The 18048-nt window shown below is 46.7% G+C and overlaps 1 protein-coding gene and 2 long non-coding RNA genes across 3 annotated transcripts in view; 1 reads left to right on the top strand and 2 right to left on the bottom strand.

The window, feature by feature from the left end:
* Window positions 1-3237: 3237 nt before the first annotated feature.
* On the bottom strand, window positions 3238-4866 carry LOC135579220 (uncharacterized). The gene is made up of 2 exons (XR_010471929.1): window positions 4733-4866; window positions 3238-3982 (listed from the first exon to the last, which is right to left on the bottom strand). It is a non-coding gene; the product is annotated as an uncharacterized LOC135579220 (long non-coding RNA).
* Window positions 3879-18048, top strand: part of ISM1 (isthmin 1) — a 38964-nt gene continuing 24794 nt past the window's right edge. Inside the window, exons 1-2 of the mRNA XM_065059886.1 lie at window positions 3879-4012; window positions 4687-5183. Of these exons, the coding sequence (XP_064915958.1) occupies window positions 4003-4012; window positions 4687-5183 (507 nt within the window). The 5' untranslated portion in view covers window positions 3879-4002. The remainder of the gene's footprint in view (window positions 4013-4686; window positions 5184-18048) is intronic.
* The window catches only part of LOC135579214 (uncharacterized), a 30788-nt gene continuing 24229 nt past the window's right edge, over window positions 11490-18048 (bottom strand). Inside the window, exon 4 of the long non-coding RNA XR_010471917.1 lies at window positions 11490-14059. This is a non-coding gene — a long non-coding RNA (uncharacterized LOC135579214). The remainder of the gene's footprint in view (window positions 14060-18048) is intronic.

Here is an 18048-nt window from a genome sequence, read left to right as displayed (position 1 = left end):
CGACAATAATTACCCTCTAGAAGCCAGACGTATGCTTTCCATTCACCAATAATCTACAAAGCATCTTAGGGTGAAATCCTGGCTCCTCTGAAGTCAATGGGAGCTTTGCCAACAACTTCACTGGAGCCAGGTTTTCATCTCAGATAATTTTAAAGCAGCCCCCAGGCTTAAAGATAAAATAACGGCATCCTGGGAGTGGGCGCAGGCAGGAGCGAGCTGAGGAGGCCAGACGGGGCTCTACCAGCTCCGTGCCTCTGAAAAGCCCTCAGTCTTAAAGACAGGGTGCCTCTGCAGTCCAGGAGTCAGGATTGCTAGTAAATGGGTAAAGTGGACAAGCAGGTAGGCACCAATATCTGTTAACTGCTGGGACAACTGGAGTGCTCAGGTGAGCCATGATGCTCTGCCATAAAATCCAGTGGTGCTCACACTGGTTAAGCTATTGCTCCCACCTCTACATCCTCCTCACTTCTGAGATATAGCCTCTAAAGGGACTTAGGTTGTGTTATATAATACTGTATTTTTTTCCTCCTCCTTACCCAGTATTTCTCACACTGGCTTTGAAGGATGTCACCTGGTGACACTTGTCCAAAATTACTTGACTACGTACAATTGACGTACTGTTAATTTCAGTCACTAGGACCACCCAGACTTTGCAAGGTGCTGTATCTCAGGCAATATTTTGTTTTTCAGGACTCATAACACCAAGTGTAGATGCTTACACAGCGATGGAGTGTGGTTAGTCTTACGCAGTGCAGTGGACAGCATATGGGGATGGTCAGCTGAGATGGCTGTGGAAGGAGACAGCAAATCCACCAGCAGGACATGCCAGTGAGGACATTGCAAATTCAGCCCCGGACAGAGTTTCGTGGCCTTGAGCGCTGAATGGTGACTGTGGACAACTATTTTCCAATTTTGTTGACAGGCTGGTGTGAAGGGAGACCATGAGGCCTTTCATCTGGCAGCGCCATGACTGAAACAGCCCCCTGAAACACCTCCCCACGAGAGAGTCCTCTCCACGCGGTAGAGGCTGCAACATGGGGAGAGCCGCAACCCACTTTTGAAGCTGTGCAATGAGGAACGCAGGATCTGTGGGGCTCGGTAGAGGCAGGACACATCAGACAATTAGACAAGCTACTATGGCTTACTGACTCCTCACACGTCAGCTGAGCCACACTACCTTGTCATATCACAAATGCTGCGTAAAATGTGTGAATTTAACCCTCTTTGAAAGAGCTTGGGCTCAGTGCATTTCCCTTGTCACTGGTGAGGAGCTAGGAAAGCGCAGAGGCTGTGTCTGACTTCATCATCGGAGGGGAGAGAAATGGAAGGTGTGCTGGGGGTGGAGGGTTGCGGTGTAAGCTGTGAACTTCCACAAGGACGGAGCTACCAAAGGAACACACCTCCCTTACCCCAGCACCACTGTGAGACCCACCTGCTGATTTACCTCCCTGCTGGGTGCTCATAACCACATCCCAGGAGCAGCATGACTTTCAGGCTACTGATGGATCTCTGTCCCCAGGCGAGCTCTGGCTTCATTTTCCAGGAACTAGATAGTATCTGCTGGAGCAAGTGTTCACCCAGCCCAGAAAAGAGAACTTTTCCCTTTGCCTTTAAGTCCATCTCCCCTACAGGTTGTGATTCAGCCGTCTGGATGCATCGATGAAGTCATCTGCTGATTTAACAGTGTTTGTGGATTTAAATTGGCACGTACAGCGCACGCGTGCACACGCTCTCTGCTCCTGTCACCCCCAGCGCAGCCACGCAGGCACTATCGCGATACCCAAGTGCCACTTTTACGCCAACTTTTTCAAGTGGGCAAGGTTTCAGTTTCTTGCGCTACCCGCTCGCTGCTCATGGTAGCATTGCTCTGTCCCTCCCTGCCTTTGCACAACAGCTTAATGCAAAAAACTTCACGTCCCACGAGGAAACACGCACCAGTACAGGCCCATCTCATCTGGATTAAAGATGTCTTCGGTTTCAGTCTCTTTCATAAGGCGAGGGAGAACTTACATTACCCAGAGCTCGGTGGCAGATCCATGTGTGTGTTTTTCACCAGGCTGTCGCTTGGACTGTTTCACATTACGAGCCTTCAGTCTCGCTCTGGCTGTCGATTTGTACTATTAAGCTCTGAAATACAGAACTCTTGTCCTGAGTTTCCCCTTTTCTTAAACAGCCAGGGCCCACTGACAGCCACCAGGTAGGGTCGGACTTTGGTAAACCTGGAGGACGGTTCTCCTGCCTCTTCGCTGCGTATGTCCCCAAACCTTCCTCCTGAGCCACCCCGTGTCGTGCTCGATGCCGTGCCTGCCCGCCGGGATCACAGCAGTGGTGGCAGGAGGAGAGTCCAGCCCGGGCGATGACAGCTGAAGTACATCAGTGTTTTCATCCTCTCAATATTTTGATTAGCCCAAGGAATGTTTGGGTTAAAAAAAAAGACACATTTTTTTTAAACCACGTGATGGTCCCACAAGCTGTTGTGGCTTTATGTAATATTGAATAGCTCTGATTTGCCGCATAACTGAGAGCATTGGTACAATATCAGGTATTTTATCAGCAAGTCATTTCACAAGACGGAGGGGTTGTACTTTGCTGTAACGCACTCAGGGCAGCCTCATGGGAGGCCCTACCCTGCCCAATCATCTGTGCTGATCATTCCTACTGCCTTGCTAACATAAAACATGCTTGTGGACTAAAAATCCTTAAATCTGAAGGCTTTGGTTGTGTGGCTTGGGTTACATCTTTAACAATACGCCAGTGCAATTATTTTAACCATATTCTTGCCTGATGGTTAATAATTTACAGTGGTTATCACTGGCAGGGAAACTTAGCTGACTGGAAGGGTTCGAGACATCATTCCAACTCATCTGTGACCACGGTCTTCAGGTGCACCAAGACCTGCGAGAAACCTCCCACGAGCTCCGACTCGCACCCCAAAATCTGCAGTTTCTCACATCAGGCACACCATGGGCATGAGAGGCGCCTCAGTCCCTGCTGGCACTGCACGCTGGAAGCCCATCTCACTTTACGTTGCAGGAACCCTGCTGAGGACATCGGGCTCGGACTGAAAATGTTTCGAATGGGGAACGCTTTTCACCCAGTTTGCCCATTTAGTAATTTTGATACCAATTCAGCCTCCATCTGTCACACACTCAGACAGGCCCTGATTGCTTGTATCCTCATTTTACACATAACATTCCCAATCATGGAAGAATGATAACAAAGATTCCAAAACTCCCATTTGTTGTTAGGTGACTTTATTCATGTTTCAAGCTTATTTGAGCTATGTTTGTTCTCATTACATCGAGCTTCATCTTCAGCACTCAGAAAGACGTTTGGCTCCGTCAGACTGGATGCAAAGATACTGATTTACAGCAAGCAATAATCCAACCCTCATTTTCACGTATTGTCAAATTCACATTAATTTTAAATTTGGAGGCCTCTCATCCAAGAGAGAAAGCTTTTTCCAATGTAGTTACGCAGTCAGCAACTCAGAGGAAGGGAAACAACAGCGAGGAGTGTAAAATCCCCGTGGCCTGAGGAGGATGCATGGACCAGCTGAAGGTGACATGACACCAGGACAGCTCTGTCCCCACCGAGCAGCGCTGGAAGTCACTCCGCAAGGTGCAGCCGCCAGCGGGATGGGGTGCGGGTGGGCAGGGTGTCCCACAAAGCAGGGCTGGCAGAGGGGCAAGTGGCACAAGGAGGAGGGGAACGGGGCGGGGGGGTCGATGCTGGGCTGCAGGAGAAGCTGCGGAGAGGGAGAAGGGAAAAGGGAGGGAGCGGGAAGGGGGGAGGACAGCAGGGGAGGGAGGCAGGGCAGTATAAAAGCAACCGACAGGCACCTCTCGCGTCTCAGAGCGAGGGGGCGAGAAAGTTGGTCTGGACTCAGCAGCAGGAGCCAGGAGGAGAGCCGGCCGCTCGCAGACACGCACGCACGGTGGCAGGAGAGAGTACGGAGCTGCCCCTGCCAGCCCTAGGGCCACTGGAGGGAAGAGAGGAGAGATGGAGCCAGGTATCCAGCTCCGAGCGAGGGCAGGCAGCTGACGCTTTTGCAGCCCCTCGCCCTCCTCTTCCCCCCCCCCTCAATTCACCACGGGCAAGCCGGCGTGGCACAGAGGAGGAGGAAGGGGGACTGGAGGGGGAGCGGCGATCTGCCCCTCATCCCCCACGGGGAGCTCGCTGGCAGCTGCCCCGCCGCGGGCCGGGAGCCGGCGGGGTCCGAGGGCGGTGGTGGCGGTTCGGCCCCGCTCCCTCTCAGCCCCGCGGCAAGGGGACGGGACGGGACCCGGCGGGGCGGGCAGGCTGGGGCGACGCCTCGACGGGCGTCGAGAAGGGAGGGGGGAACCGCGGGGCGGGCGAGGACACGGCGGCGGGGGGGGAAGCTGGTCCAGGGGCCACCCCCATCCCCTCGCGAGGAGGCGATAGCCCCAAGCTCTCTCCTCCCCTCGGAGCGTCCCGGCTTCCCCGCCATGTGAGAGTCGTCCCCAGCCCCCCCGCTTCTCCCTCCCTCTTCCCTCCTCCCTCTCACTCGCACACACGCTCCCGGCTACCCCCCGGTCCTCGCCGCATCTCCCCGTTGCCAGTCGAGCCGCGCTGCAATCCGCCGGCCCGCGGCTCCCCGAGGCGCCGGGGGCTCGGCCCACCCGCTCCCTCCCTCCGACGGCCCACGGTGACTCTGGGTTGCAGGGCTGCCCGCAGAGACGCCGCCGGCCCGCGGCCCCGTCGCGGCTACCTGCAGCCCCCCGCTGCAGCCGGGCAGCGCCGGGATTTTCGCCGCCGCCGCGGCGTCCCGCCCCGACGTGGCTCCGCCGTGGTGTGGCGGCCCCCGCTGCTGCTGCTGCTGCCGCCGCTGCCCCCCGCCCGCCGGCCGCCCCGCCGACGCCGAGAGCGGCGCGGTCCCCGCCGCCCGTCCTGCGGCTGCCGCGGCCGGCCCTGGGGCCGGGGCCGCTCCGGCGGCGGACCCGGCGGCGGCGGCCGCCGCGGCTCCTCCTCCTCCTCCGCCTCCTCCACGGCCGCCGCCGCCGCGGGGCCCTAAAGCCGCCCGGCTCAAGAGGATGGTGCGGCTGGCTGCCGAGCTGCTGTTGCTGCTGGGGCTGCTCCTGCTCACCTTGCACATCACCGTGCTGCGCGGCGGCGGCGAGCCCGCCGCCCCCCCGGGCGCCGGCAACCACAGCCAGCGGCAGGTGAGTGCCGCCCCGCCTCCCCCCTCCCACACACGCACCCGGCCAGCGCTCGCCACCTGCCTCCCCCGCGGGCTGCGGGGCTGACGGGAGCACCTGCCGCGGCCTCTCGCCCCCGGCACCAGCCGGTGCTGCTGCCGGCTCTTCACCCGCCCGAGGGTTTTCCTTGCGTGGTGCCTGGGGATGGCTTTTCCCTGTCACTTGGATTTACGCTCTTCAGGGGGCAGAGGTGAGAAGAGGTGGAGCCGCTCCCCACGCCACGGTTTGACACCGTGTCGGAGGTGTCGGGACGGCTCCCGTGCTGGTGTGTTGCGGGCAGGTGGCAGTGGCCGACGAACCTCTCACCTGGGGCACGTGTGGGATGGAGCAGGCCAGGTGGTCTTGGACACGGCCTGTCCCACCAACGGCCTCTCCTGTGAGCACGCAGCGTTCCTCAGGGGGAGAGGGGACCTGGTAGGTGTATGGTGTTTGGAAATATGGGAACAAAATGCATGGTTTTCCTTGGAAAGTTGTCAAGAGACAGATATTCAGTCCTGAAATAGCTGAGAAAGTGGGTGATTGATGATTTTGACCGTGAAGAACAGGGCTTGTGGCCCAGCCAGTCTGTTCCAGTCTTCTGATCTAATTAAACCACTGGTCAATTACGTCCAGCAGAGGTAAAAGACTTTTCTGTTCTGTTTCCTTATTTATGCAGGTAGTTCTTTTTTATTCAGTATCATGTGTTGTCATTCATTTAAAATGGTTAGAGACAGTGATAAAAGCTGCAGAACCATCAAAATCCCCAAGCAAAGCTTGTAAGTCTGGTTGGTTGCGTGTGCCGTGGTCAACCCTTTTCCCCTGTATCCAAGTGGGAAAGAAAAATCAACTGCCAAATCATGTGAAGAACTACCAGAAATTGTATAATTATTATCATTGTAAATTTGCGTTAACCCCTTTATGATGTCAGAATTGTAGTACCAACAGAGCACATTTCTATAAAGCACAAGGAAAAATAAGGAGAGCGCAGGCTGTGACGATCACTCTGTTTGCATCGGATCCCCACCAGCTGGTGGTCCACAAAGTGAAACCACCAACTACAGGAGGGAACCCAGATCTGCAGACTCAACATCCCAGTCACAAACTGGAATCGGGTCCTCTGAACTCCAAAAACCTCCTGTAGAGCTTGGTGGGAGTCCTGCTTCGGAGTGCTCGGCTGCACGCTTGGGGTAAGGCCCTGTGATGCTGTCTCTCTTTGGGCTGCGGTTTCATCGCCAGATTGACATTCCAAGCTGTTTTTTTAAATATCTGTAAGATTTCTGGTAATAATGTTTTATAAATGATGCTTTCTTTCCTCATGGGCACTTGAAATGCCTTTTTAAATGATGTTCCTTGGAAAAGTAAATTTGGAGAGGTTTTTTATGAGGTGTTTGCTATCATTAGAATAACCCTGAATTTGCCTTTTCTTGACAGGCTTGTATAATAACATAATGAGGGAAACATGTGGGAACTCTGGGTGATGCCATTTCGCCAAGGAGCTCTTTTTAGAGCACTATTGTAAGGTTAGGGTGAAACAAGAGGAAAATAATCTATCATTGTAGTTAGCTGTCTTGTGACAAATCTGTTGATTGTTGACGTCAAGAATTTTTTCTTTCCAGTGATTTTTTTTTTTACAGATAACTTAATGAAACTCTGTACCTTTAAGCATCATGATAGCTTTAGCAGTTCACATGTTCAGCATGTTTTGCCATTTGTAGAATGGAAGGTTTTATATACATCCCAACTGAATTGATTCTGCAGTTATGTATTTGAGAGAGCCTGTCTGTGCAAGACATTATGGGAGGAAAGTGTATTGATTAGAGCAATCAGTTCAGCAGATGGAAGTCTATCAGGTTTTTGATTTTATAACTTTCATGGATTCTATTGCTAGCTGGAAAATACAGTAACCTGCCTTGTAATACTATAGAGGCAGATGCTTCTATTCAGACCATCACAATGTAGCGCTCGATGGCAAGTTTGCACTGGGATCTTCAGATTTTGGGGTTTCTTGGGCTGTTATCGTGGCATATACTGAAGTGAAATGCAAAATCCCAGCACACTGCATTCCCAGGTAAAGAATCAATGTGGAAAGTAAACCAGCTTTGCAGGTATAAGCAAATACAAATCTTGGGGGTTGAAAAAAACCTCTTGTTTTTTACTGTCTTGGTAGGTCTATGGAGAGAACAGATTGTGAGAAGTGATTAGGTCAGTGTTTCACTTGGTGAAACTTCATTTGACAGAGTCGGTTGCGCACGTTGTGGTAAATGCAGGAAAGAGTAATCTTTGCAGCAACTGTTTATAAATGTATTTTGACAAGGCAAATTTGTATAAAAACAAACTGGCTATTATCAAATGCAGGGTATGGTATTGTAGGACTTAGACTGACTGTTTGCACAAATAAAGTGGTCAGAACTTGGTCCTGTGAGTCTGGAAGAAAATCTAAAGTGTTAGTCTTAGTTCAAAAAAAAAACCACTTCCAAAAACTTGACACGTTCTTGAGCATTTCTACACAAAACGTATTCAGGAGGAATCTTTAGTAATCTTAAAATATTGTTGGAGATTTAAATAGTCTAAAATGCAGAATTGTATGCATTTGAAGCCTGATTCATTACAGGAGGAAGAGCTGCTCTTTCTCCCATCCCTTGGTCCTTCAAGTGAAGGAAGACTTTTGGAGGATAGGTTTTGATTTCTTCTGGTCTGTTAACCCCTGCAATTAATTAGACTGATGAAATGAAGGAACTCCAGAAAAAGCTTCTAATATTAAGCAAGTTATTTTTTCCCTCTTCTTTTTACTTTTGGTGCCCTTGCTCATACTGTGTGTGTGTGTGTGAGTTCCCGAATGCCTGGGGTTGTGTTGTGCCGCTGTGACTGGCTGTACTGGGGCAGCACCCGGGAGGCAATCCTGATGTGCTCTGCATCCTCTTCGGGATGGGCGAGATACAGGCACAGGCTTCCCCGGTTCAGCGCTGCAGAAACGGGCACCGGACCCCTGTACTGCCGCTGTCAGAACCGGTTTGTGGTAGCGCAAACTAACGCAAAATGGGAAATCCAGATTGGAGTCGTAAAATATCTCGTAGTTTTGAGCTAGAAGAGGGAATTAGCCTTTTGTTTCTCAATCAGATGTTATTCACTCCTTCCATCTCTACCAAACAGAAAAAGGAGAACTGGGGAGGGGAGGGGGAAGATTTTGTTGTTACTGGTGAGAACTCTGTTAGGTATAACTTAATTAACATCCAGAAACTATTGTGGAGTATATTTATGAAATAAGTAAGGAAAAACTTGTGCTTCTGAATAAGAGCAAGTGAAGCTATATTAAGAGACATGCTTGGGTATGTTTTTTCTTTTTACATGGTTCTAAAATGAAGGGAAGGCTCGAACATAAATTATGAAATACGTTTATAATAGTCCCTGTTGCTGTAAAATCTGTGCTTTCATTCTCAGAGAAAATATTTCATCTAGAAGTTCATTCCCATCACATTTTTCCACAGCAGGCCTTGCACACCAAGAAAAACAGTGTTCCCACACCAAGAAAAATGACCTTGTAAAATGTAGTAACAGAGCCACCAACAATATATGCCATAGCACATGAAGTCAGATTCTCCACTGTGGTGCTTGCAGCAGTGTTACATTAGCATGAAACTCAGTAGTTGTGCATAAAGCTGGAGCTATATAAGAGAACACGATTTTAAAAGACGCACAGTGCTGTAAACAGCTTTTTACTTTTAATCTCCTTGCTCCCGTCCTTGCCCTCCTCCTCAATAAGCACGCAAGCAATTACAGCGTGTCAGAAATGTTCGTTGAGCCCTACCAGAAAAAACACGTTGTGCTGCTTATAAGCGGTTGCACAGGAGTCCCCCTCCGAGCCGTGTGAGGAGTCCTGCACGGCGCTGAGCTCTTAATTTTCTCCCGAGATCCACAGCGCGACACAATGAGATGTTCAGAAACGATGTGCTCGCTGTTACCTGTGCTGAGGCGCATTTCAGGCTTTTTGAGGTCTGTGTCTTCCTGCTGCCCCTTTTACTGGATTCAGGCAAATTGCAAAATGATCTCCAGTCAGATACAGAGGCATATTTTAGCCGTCTGTAATAGCTTTCTCAGTTTAAGTAGAACTTCAAGCTGTTTACTTTGGGAGAGTTTTAGACCGAGTTTTTTTTAAGCTTATTTGAGCTCTGGAGCTTTACATTTGGTTAGTTCTAATAGGAACTGATTGTCTAAATCATCTTAAAAAAACTGTTGGGTCCAACATTTTGCATTCATGTTTTCCAGACTGTCCTTAGCCTATGTAAAATGCCAATAAGTGGATATATATCATATATTTAATATGAGCACCAAATCATTCTCTGCCTTAAGAGCAGCCTATACGTTACGCCAATAATTTTCAGAGCAGGTGGCTTGTGAATGAAGCAGTGAGGTTGTTACTCATCACAGGATGCCGTTTTGTGCTTTTTGACAGTGATAGTAAAACCTGCCTGTTCTCAGCAGGCTTTGCCACGTATAGGTTCTTAGCTAAAGCTCACCCTTACCATTAGCATATGTTCTTGCAGTTACGCGCTAGGCTTTACAAATGACTTACACCATGTGCAGCTCATTCTCTCCTTTCCCAAGGGAGAGAATTATGTGTGCTCTTTAGTGGTTTGGCTAGTGGGCTGTGGCTTGTCCCAGGATCTAGGGGGAAGGAAGGGTGATTAGCTTTGCGTGTGCTGCTCCTGCGTGCATGGAAGCAAAGGATAAAACAGGAAGGGTGAAGGAGGGAGAAGCATATGCTGTTGTCTGTGCCTCTCAGAAGAGAGTCGTCTGCTTTCCAAACCTGGCTCCAGGAAAGCTCCAGAAAGAATTAAGTTTCTCTTCGTATCTATCACTTGGATCCATTTCCCAGAAAACTAAAGAATCCCTGGTGGGTAAGAGCTACCACACCTTCAGGGTAGGATGTGGCAAGCTTTTTAGTATCTAAGACTACTGCAGTAATTTTGAACAGGGATCCAGGTTATATTTAGTTATGGCTACAAGGAGTAATGTTAGGCAGGTAAGGATGCAACTTCCTACATTAGATTTGACCAAGATGTTTGAATGAGATGTTTGCTGAACTTCTCTTCAGTTCAACAGCTAACAATCACTGTACAGCTCATCTGGCATCATCACTGATCAATATCTGGCATTAAAACACAGGGTGCATCTCAATTTTGTCTCTGCATTTACAGCTCAGACCAGATTTCCTGGTGCCTTGTACAGAAGAGTCTATTGGAATACTTTATTTCTGTTTTGAGTAAGATTTAGGATCATTTTCCATCTCTTTTTAGTATTAAGGTAGTTGTATGTAATCCTAAATTCATTCTGGGCCATCACGGTGGCTTTATGTCCATTCCTGTGGGCCTGGAGACAGACACAAATCACAGTGACTACTACAGGGCAGAGGCCCCAGAGACATTCCTGCTTTTGCCTTTCTCCACTCTCAGTCCATCCTTCCCTGTAGGGCTGTGTGTGGGGAGATGGGTTAAAGGGAAGCCTGCTAACGTGTGGGTCTGAGCCCTATGGTGGTCTGGTGATGGGGCAGCACTCGTGGTAATGAAAGGAGTGGTGGGTTTGAGTCTGGTTCCTGAGAAGGTCTAGAGATGTAACTATCGCCCGTGGTGGCAATGAGAATACAGAGACAGGGCATGGGTGCACAGAGATCCTGGAAGGAGCTGAGTTGGTGCTTCTGATGTTGGTTCATCTAACTTGGACGATTAGCACTTATTCTGGAGTAGCTTTTAGTTTGTAGTCTTCATCGATCATGTAAAGTGAACTTTGTTCTACACAGGAAGAACACGGCCGTCACAGCTAGAACAGCCGCGTGACAGTGGTACAGCCTGGGTTCAGTCACGTTTCCCTGCTCTGTCCTTTCCGAGTGCCAGCTGTCCACAAGAACAGGAGACCTAGAGTTGAAGCTCTGCTGTTGGTCTCTATGACCCCAACAATTTCATCACCGTTTTGCTTTCTGAAGCTGGTCACTGTACTCCCTTGCGATTTTAACATACACGTTATGACCTGCTAATAGATAACCCAGCCCTGGGACTTCAGCATACTAAGCTTTTCGACACCTTCCTCTGTTGTGCAATTCTTTTGCTGGGGAGACATCTGTTTAACCAATCCAGGTTGCATTCAATGTGAATTGGGAACCATATTTTGAATTCAGCAGTTGTTCTTTTGTCTCTGTTCATATCTACTACATCTGTATCTTAATAATCAATGCCTTATTGTTCCAAAATGGTGGAAAATGTCTTGAAAGAAAGCAAGAAACAATACAAGAACTATTGATTAGGTGAAAACTCTGGCTGTGTTTTGTCACAGTATCTGAAAACTTTACAGAAAGTGGAACACAGAAGATAATGATGCAGACTATGCCTGCCAAACTAATACAGAAATGTGCTATTCGTGTTTGAAAAGCTTCATAAAATAATATGTGGCAGAGATAGACACAACTTCTGAAAACCCAGTCATGGGTATGGAAAAGTGCACGGAATGCAAGTAATGGTAGTAAATTACTTTTCCATACTTTATGCTTACATTCTTCTGAGTCATCATTTTAAAGTCTTGAAATGCACTCATACTTAAAATACACATGCAGACAATTGAGATATTTCATTACACAAACATCAACTAAAAAAAATGAAGCAGCGATAGACAAGATTTAGCAGCTTTGGCAGATTTAATAGTCTGAGTCGACTGCTTTCCGCTCTTCTGTGTGTTTTGCCAGTCTTGCTTGCAGACAGATGCGGTAGTGCCCAGTTGTGCCTCGTTTGTTCTGTTCACAGTGTTGCTTAGGCTTGTTTGGCCTTTTTGTTACGATGCTTATCTTGCTGTCTGCTTTTAAGACTACGCTACTTTAAAGCTCTTTGAATTGACTGAGTGGTAGTCTCCATAAAGTATGATTTTTTAAAAGCATTATTTTTCTGTAGTAGCAGAGCTAAGTCACTGATGCATTTTATTTTTTATTTTTAAATCTGAAGCCAAGCTCTTTGAGGTTGAGATTCCATTGTTGTGTTGTTGCTTGCGTACAATGTGTAGTGCAATAGGTCTCCAGGCCTGAACGGAGTCTGGAAGCACTGTCACAAATGAACAATGAAGTGTTTAACCTGGGGAAAAGGAGGCTGAGGGGAGACCTTATTGCTTTCTACAACTGCTGGAAGGGAGGTTGTAGCAAGGTGGGTGTCAGTCTCTTTTCCCAAGTAACGAGCAATATGATGAGAGGAAATAGTCTCAAGTCGTGCCAGGGCAGGTTTAGATTGGATATTAGGAAAACTGTCTTCATTGAAAGCGTTGCGAAGCACTGGAACAGGCTGCCCAGGGAAGCAGTGGAGTCACCATCCCTGGAGGGGTTTAAAAGACGTGTAGATGTGGCGCTCAGGTACATGGGTTAGAGCTGGACTTGGCTGTCCTAGATTAATGGTTGGACTCAATGATCTTAAAGGTCTTTTTCAAGCTAAACGATTCTATGATTCTTTGATAACTTAGAAAAATGCAGAGTGCTTTAGTAAGTTGCATAAGGAAGCGTTAAATGGTTCAGTGATTACTGTTGCACTTTAATATCATCGTACCTCCAGGACACTGATTTTACAAGTTTTGAAGGCAGAAAATGCACAACTATATTCATAGTCCAAAGCACAGAGATTAATAACTTTTCCAAGAAACAGTGAGCTCATTGATACACCAGTAAGAGCAGAATGTTTCCAGTGTTGGTATTTCCATGTATTAATACTTCAGATTTGAAATACCAGAAAAAGAAAGAAAACAAAGTAAAATGTAACTATTGTTGTGAAAAGTGATGGCTTGTCACAGTTGGAGCAGTATAATACTTGGTCAGAGGAGCTGCTGTGGGCAGTACTGGTAAGCATGGTCCTTTATGCTTTTGCCCTTGTTTTTCAGTGCTTGAAGGACTCATAGCAGTGGGTCCTGTTTTTTCATTCCTCCCTTTTAGCAGTCAGCAGGATGAAAGCAGGTCTGGAGTTGTTCACCTTGAGCTCTTGTAGAGTAATGGCTATTTGGGTGCTCTTAATCTTACAGAGGTGCTCATAAAGCTGAGAAAGGAAAATCAGAGGTGAAATCTTTCTCTCACTGCTTTTGCTGGAGTCAGTCCACGTTTAAACGCAGGAGAAATTCAAAGGTCCTTAGCTTTTACACCTCCATGCCAGACCTACACCCCAAGTGTGTTTAAATTGACCTCACTCCACTGACTTTCACAAAGCAAGAGGAGTCAATGACTTGTGTCACTGCAGACCTAGCCCAGGTTCTTCTTGGATCTGAATCTTCATAGCTCCGTTTTTCCACAGAACTGATGCGCACATAACACATGTAATCTGGACTTAAATCCGTGAAGCCAAGCTGGGCTTTGGCATGGGGATTTCTTCAGATTGCATGAATTAATTTCCATCCATTATGTTTCATTGTTAGTTGCATACACACTGAAAAATCCTGGACTGCTGTGTTCCACAATAGCTCTTCTTCCTCAGAAAAACCGAAATTTCCCCTTTGCCTGCATGGCCATTGACATCAGTATTTGTGACTAAGCCCACTGGTCACTGACCATTATGAGCACAGTGTAATTGTCTACAAAAACCATCCAAATAATGTGTCCTATCTTTTTCTGCCACTGTTTACAGTACTGCTCTAAAAAAAGTGAATTTCTCCCTTTCTAAGGAACAGTTAATGGGTCGGTGTTGTCCATGGGCCAGTTTTAATGTCCAGGAGGCTTCACTCAGGCATCTTGGCTTTGCATTCCTGTTGACTTGGACATTGAGGTATTGAACAATCCAACAGTGTCACTGAAACACCTTCTCTTGTACGTGCCCAGAAGGCTGGTCCTTGCACCAGGAGGTCTGTGCTGTCGGCTGAGATGGAAAGAGGAGGTGACTGACAACAGAGCATCATGTAAGGGAAAGAGGACTGGAGAGGACCCAGCAATGAGACACCTATTTGTTGAAGTTAGTGCTTTAAAAATGAGACACATAGCTTTGGTATCTTTCTCACCTTAGAAGTAACCTAGCAGCAGCAGATTTTGCCACGAGGAAACTACACTTACGCAACTGCAACCGGCTGCCAATGATTACTATAGGTGTAACAAAACCAAAATTTGCTTGGTTTTATCTGTCACATATATCAGGGTAGGATTTTAAAATCAATATAGACTTGAAATAGATATGAGGTTAATAATCAGATATTTACTATTGCCTGTTTGCACAAGTTGCCCAAAGAAAAAGGATTAATAATTTAAATAGCTTAAAACAATAACTTCTTATGATATTGACATATAATTTATTAAAAAAACCCATAACTACCTAGCATGGATTCTGTAACACCCCAATGTACTGGCCTCTTACATTGTATGAGTTGCTTATACGCTATTTAACTTCAAAGCAAGAAATTATTTAGCATCTATTTAGCAACAGCGATAAAACTGTCCCTGTCTTTAACGTCTACAAACAGAACTCTCATCTGAAAGTGTCTCTTGAAATGACGTCAGCAATCAGACTGGAGTTGTTTAAGGTGCAATGTATATATTGGCATTTTGTGCCGCTGATTTTAAGAATCTCTGGACTGAAGAAGTCTGCAAAGGTTCACTGCACAGAGCAGCCTGTAACAAAGCAGTTAATGATTCTTGTGACATGAATGCTGCCATTTCAGTTTATTTGAATGACACTGGCATTCTCTCTTAAATATATCACTTTTTATTAGTTGGGTTTTTTTGAAACCGACTAGATATTAGGCATGGGTATGCATCTTAGCTAAACTATAACCTAGCCAGCCCATGGCTTTTGCACTGCAGATTGCCCAGAGTTTTTCAAAACATGTAACCACAGTGATATTTTTATAAAGGAATGTTCACCTCATGGGATTTTTTAAGGTGTTCTATTTTATTTTCCAAGTTACAGCTTCACTTTATTGTACATGATGTCCAATAAAAAAGATATATGTCTGTGATTGGACTTTGAAAAAGGGCCATGGTGCCTATTCCATTTAAAGGGAATGAAGTCAAGCAGTAAATTTGCTGGTCGCCCTTTTCATATTGACTGTATCTCGGCCAGCAGTTGGTCTTTGATGTTGTAACAATAGAGCAAAGGCAGAGGAGGAGGAGGATTAGGACCTCCATAATATAAACACAAGTCTGCATTCATCGTGATTTTTATAGAGCACAGTCCATGTCTATTGGAGGTTTGCAGTATAGACTCAATGCTCTGCAGAAGAGTGCAGCAATCTTAACATTTGCAGGTGGTTTACAACTCATCCATCATTACTACTACCATCTCTTCTTAATTCAGAGTTTGTTTAGGCTTTCAGCATTTAACTTATTCTATCTTATTCCTTCCTACAATAGGAAAACAGATGTATGTCAGGATAGAGCTTCTGGAGTATCATTTTCCTTTACAGGGGTTGATTGTCGTGTTATTTATGAAAGGCTTGCTGCAGCTGGCCGGTGGAGTATCTGTTCCTCATCCTGTGCGTTAGAGTCCAAGCTTTTATTAGGAAAGAATAGAGGGGTTGATATGTATATGTCTAACATTTGTGAAAATACATATCAAAAGGGAACCTCGGGCAGCCAGCCACACGGTGCCTGTGTCTCCAGGCGTACAGGAACAATAGCACCAAAGGTTTTGAATGAACTATTTAGCCTGATAGAGTCCTGGAGCTTTTGATATACATTTAAATGGTAGCAGCGCTAGCTCTTGCTCTAGATCAAAACATGCAGAAGGAAAAGGATCATCCATTTCACGAAAATGTGTGAGGTACCAAGTTGTACTAAGTGCTGGTGGGAGTAGATAGACTTTGAATTGTGAGCAGAGCTTGGAAAGAGCTGAATAATCTGTAATGCACTGTTGTAGCATGTGCATGGCATTGCGGATGGGAAAAGCAGGATGAATGGAGTGTTCCTGGGGACATGACGATGGCAGCAGCAATGAGCTGGGTGCAAGTGCAGCTGTATCAGAAGCCCAAAGGCAGCTCTTAGGAGACTGTTTAGGGATGCACCAGGTGAAGTTGCTTTACTGCACCCAGTTCCAGTGGCTCTTGCTTAAGGCATGATCCTGAAGTGTCCCTGCAAGGCAGAACATCTGGAAGCTTCTCCACCAGACTTCAAAGACACCTAACCCAAGGAAGGGAGGGAGAAAGATGACAATCTGTAGTGCATTTGACAGCAGAGGACTTGATTTGGGGTTGGATCCTGTGCCTTCTGGGTGTTCAGATTAGACCTGTGAGTCCCAACTTATGAACGAGTCACCGCTTGCTGGCTGAGCTCCTTAGACATCTTATCCCACTTTCATCTCACAACAAAATATGAGGTGACTTGTGTTTATCAGCAAGTCAGCGCTGAGCAAACAAATCCTGCTCAGGATGACTGTGTTCTGTCCTCAGACGAAGCACTCCAAGATATCAGTGGTCACCAAACACGCAACACTGCACTGTTCTTCTATTTAACATCTACTGTGATGGCCATTAAAAAGGCAACAGCTAGTGCAGGAGATGCACACATGCGATTTCTGTGCTTTGCTGTATGTCTTCTTCACCAGGCGCAGATATAGTGGTGTCTGAGCCATCCCTGTTATCCCCAGTATGCCGGTGATGAAAGCAAACTACATGCAGCTTAGCCAGTGTAAGGTGGGAGTTCTGGGTAGCTAGAAGCATTACCTGGTGCTTAAAAGAGTTTGCCCTTGAGGGATCAATGGCTCTAAAAAGCTGCTGAAATCTTTCAGTGGCAGTGAATTTGATTCTTGCTCTTCTTTGATCTAGCATTCATGGCTTTTTGAATAATGCACATCAGAGCTGCCTTTCTCACCTACCCGTCCCTTTTCTTCTCTCTCTCTCTCAAGAGGATCATTTTTTCATCTTCTTAGGAATATAGCTATGGCAGCCTTAACATCAAAATAAAATGAACTAATTATTTGCATAACATCAGAGTAAGAGCCAGAATAATACCACCTCTCTGATTTTTTTTTTCCTCTATCCTATTTAAGTCTTCCCACAATAAAATACAAAAGGAGTTTGCAGCTGAAATTGTGTGTTAGCACAGATACGGACTAAGTGGGGGAAAAGAGCCATATATGCCAATTCCCCAATACGCACTGGAGCCACAATGGCATGGCAGTCAGGTTATAAACCCCATAATACTCCCATGGTAATTATTGCACTTTACTTGTAAGAGCCATATGAGGAGAAAAGATCTATATTTATCTCTTTAGCACAGTTCAGTGAGTGAAGTGAGTTCTGTGCCACAGCCTACCAGGAAATCCTCTTCCGAGCTGCTCCGTGGTGTCTGCTGGATGCGATTTGGAATCTCTCTCTGTACAGAGGCAGCTCTCCCTTCCCGGGGTCTGGAATACCAGCTAGGGTCCCATCTCAACAGAGGAGGTTAGGATATCTCAAACCTGAACTTTCCTCTTCTACCTTGCTGCCGTGTCTGGCTCCTGGGATTAATCTAAAGAAGCATTTGGCCTGCTCCATACAGTTTATTGTCGGTGGCGTCTGGGTGGCTTCAGGCACATGCTAAGATTATAACAAGTTTAAAAAATAAAACCATTTATTCTAAAAATAGCTCAGAACTAACTAGTGATCGTGGGGCGGAGGAGAGACAGAAATGAAGATATTTTCTTTTCACGTAAGTGTCAGATTCAAAAGCATCTGCCTTGTTCAGTGCATGTATGGTATTCATTTCCTGTCTGCAGTCGATTGGAATGCCCCCCGAGTCGTTTGAAATTGAAAATCGAGTCATGCTTCTTTAATCAGCTCTAGGAAATAGCCCCCAACCCCCTTACTGTTCTAAGAAAATTTGTATGGACGTGCACAGAATTCATAATACAAAAAGCTCAGACTTCTCTCCAGGGCAAAT

This window comes from Columba livia, chromosome 3, assembly GCF_036013475.1.
Source record: "Columba livia isolate bColLiv1 breed racing homer chromosome 3, bColLiv1.pat.W.v2, whole genome shotgun sequence".
Taxonomy (NCBI): domain Eukaryota; kingdom Metazoa; phylum Chordata; class Aves; order Columbiformes; family Columbidae; genus Columba; species Columba livia.
This window is presented reverse-complemented; position numbering and strand designations above follow the sequence as displayed.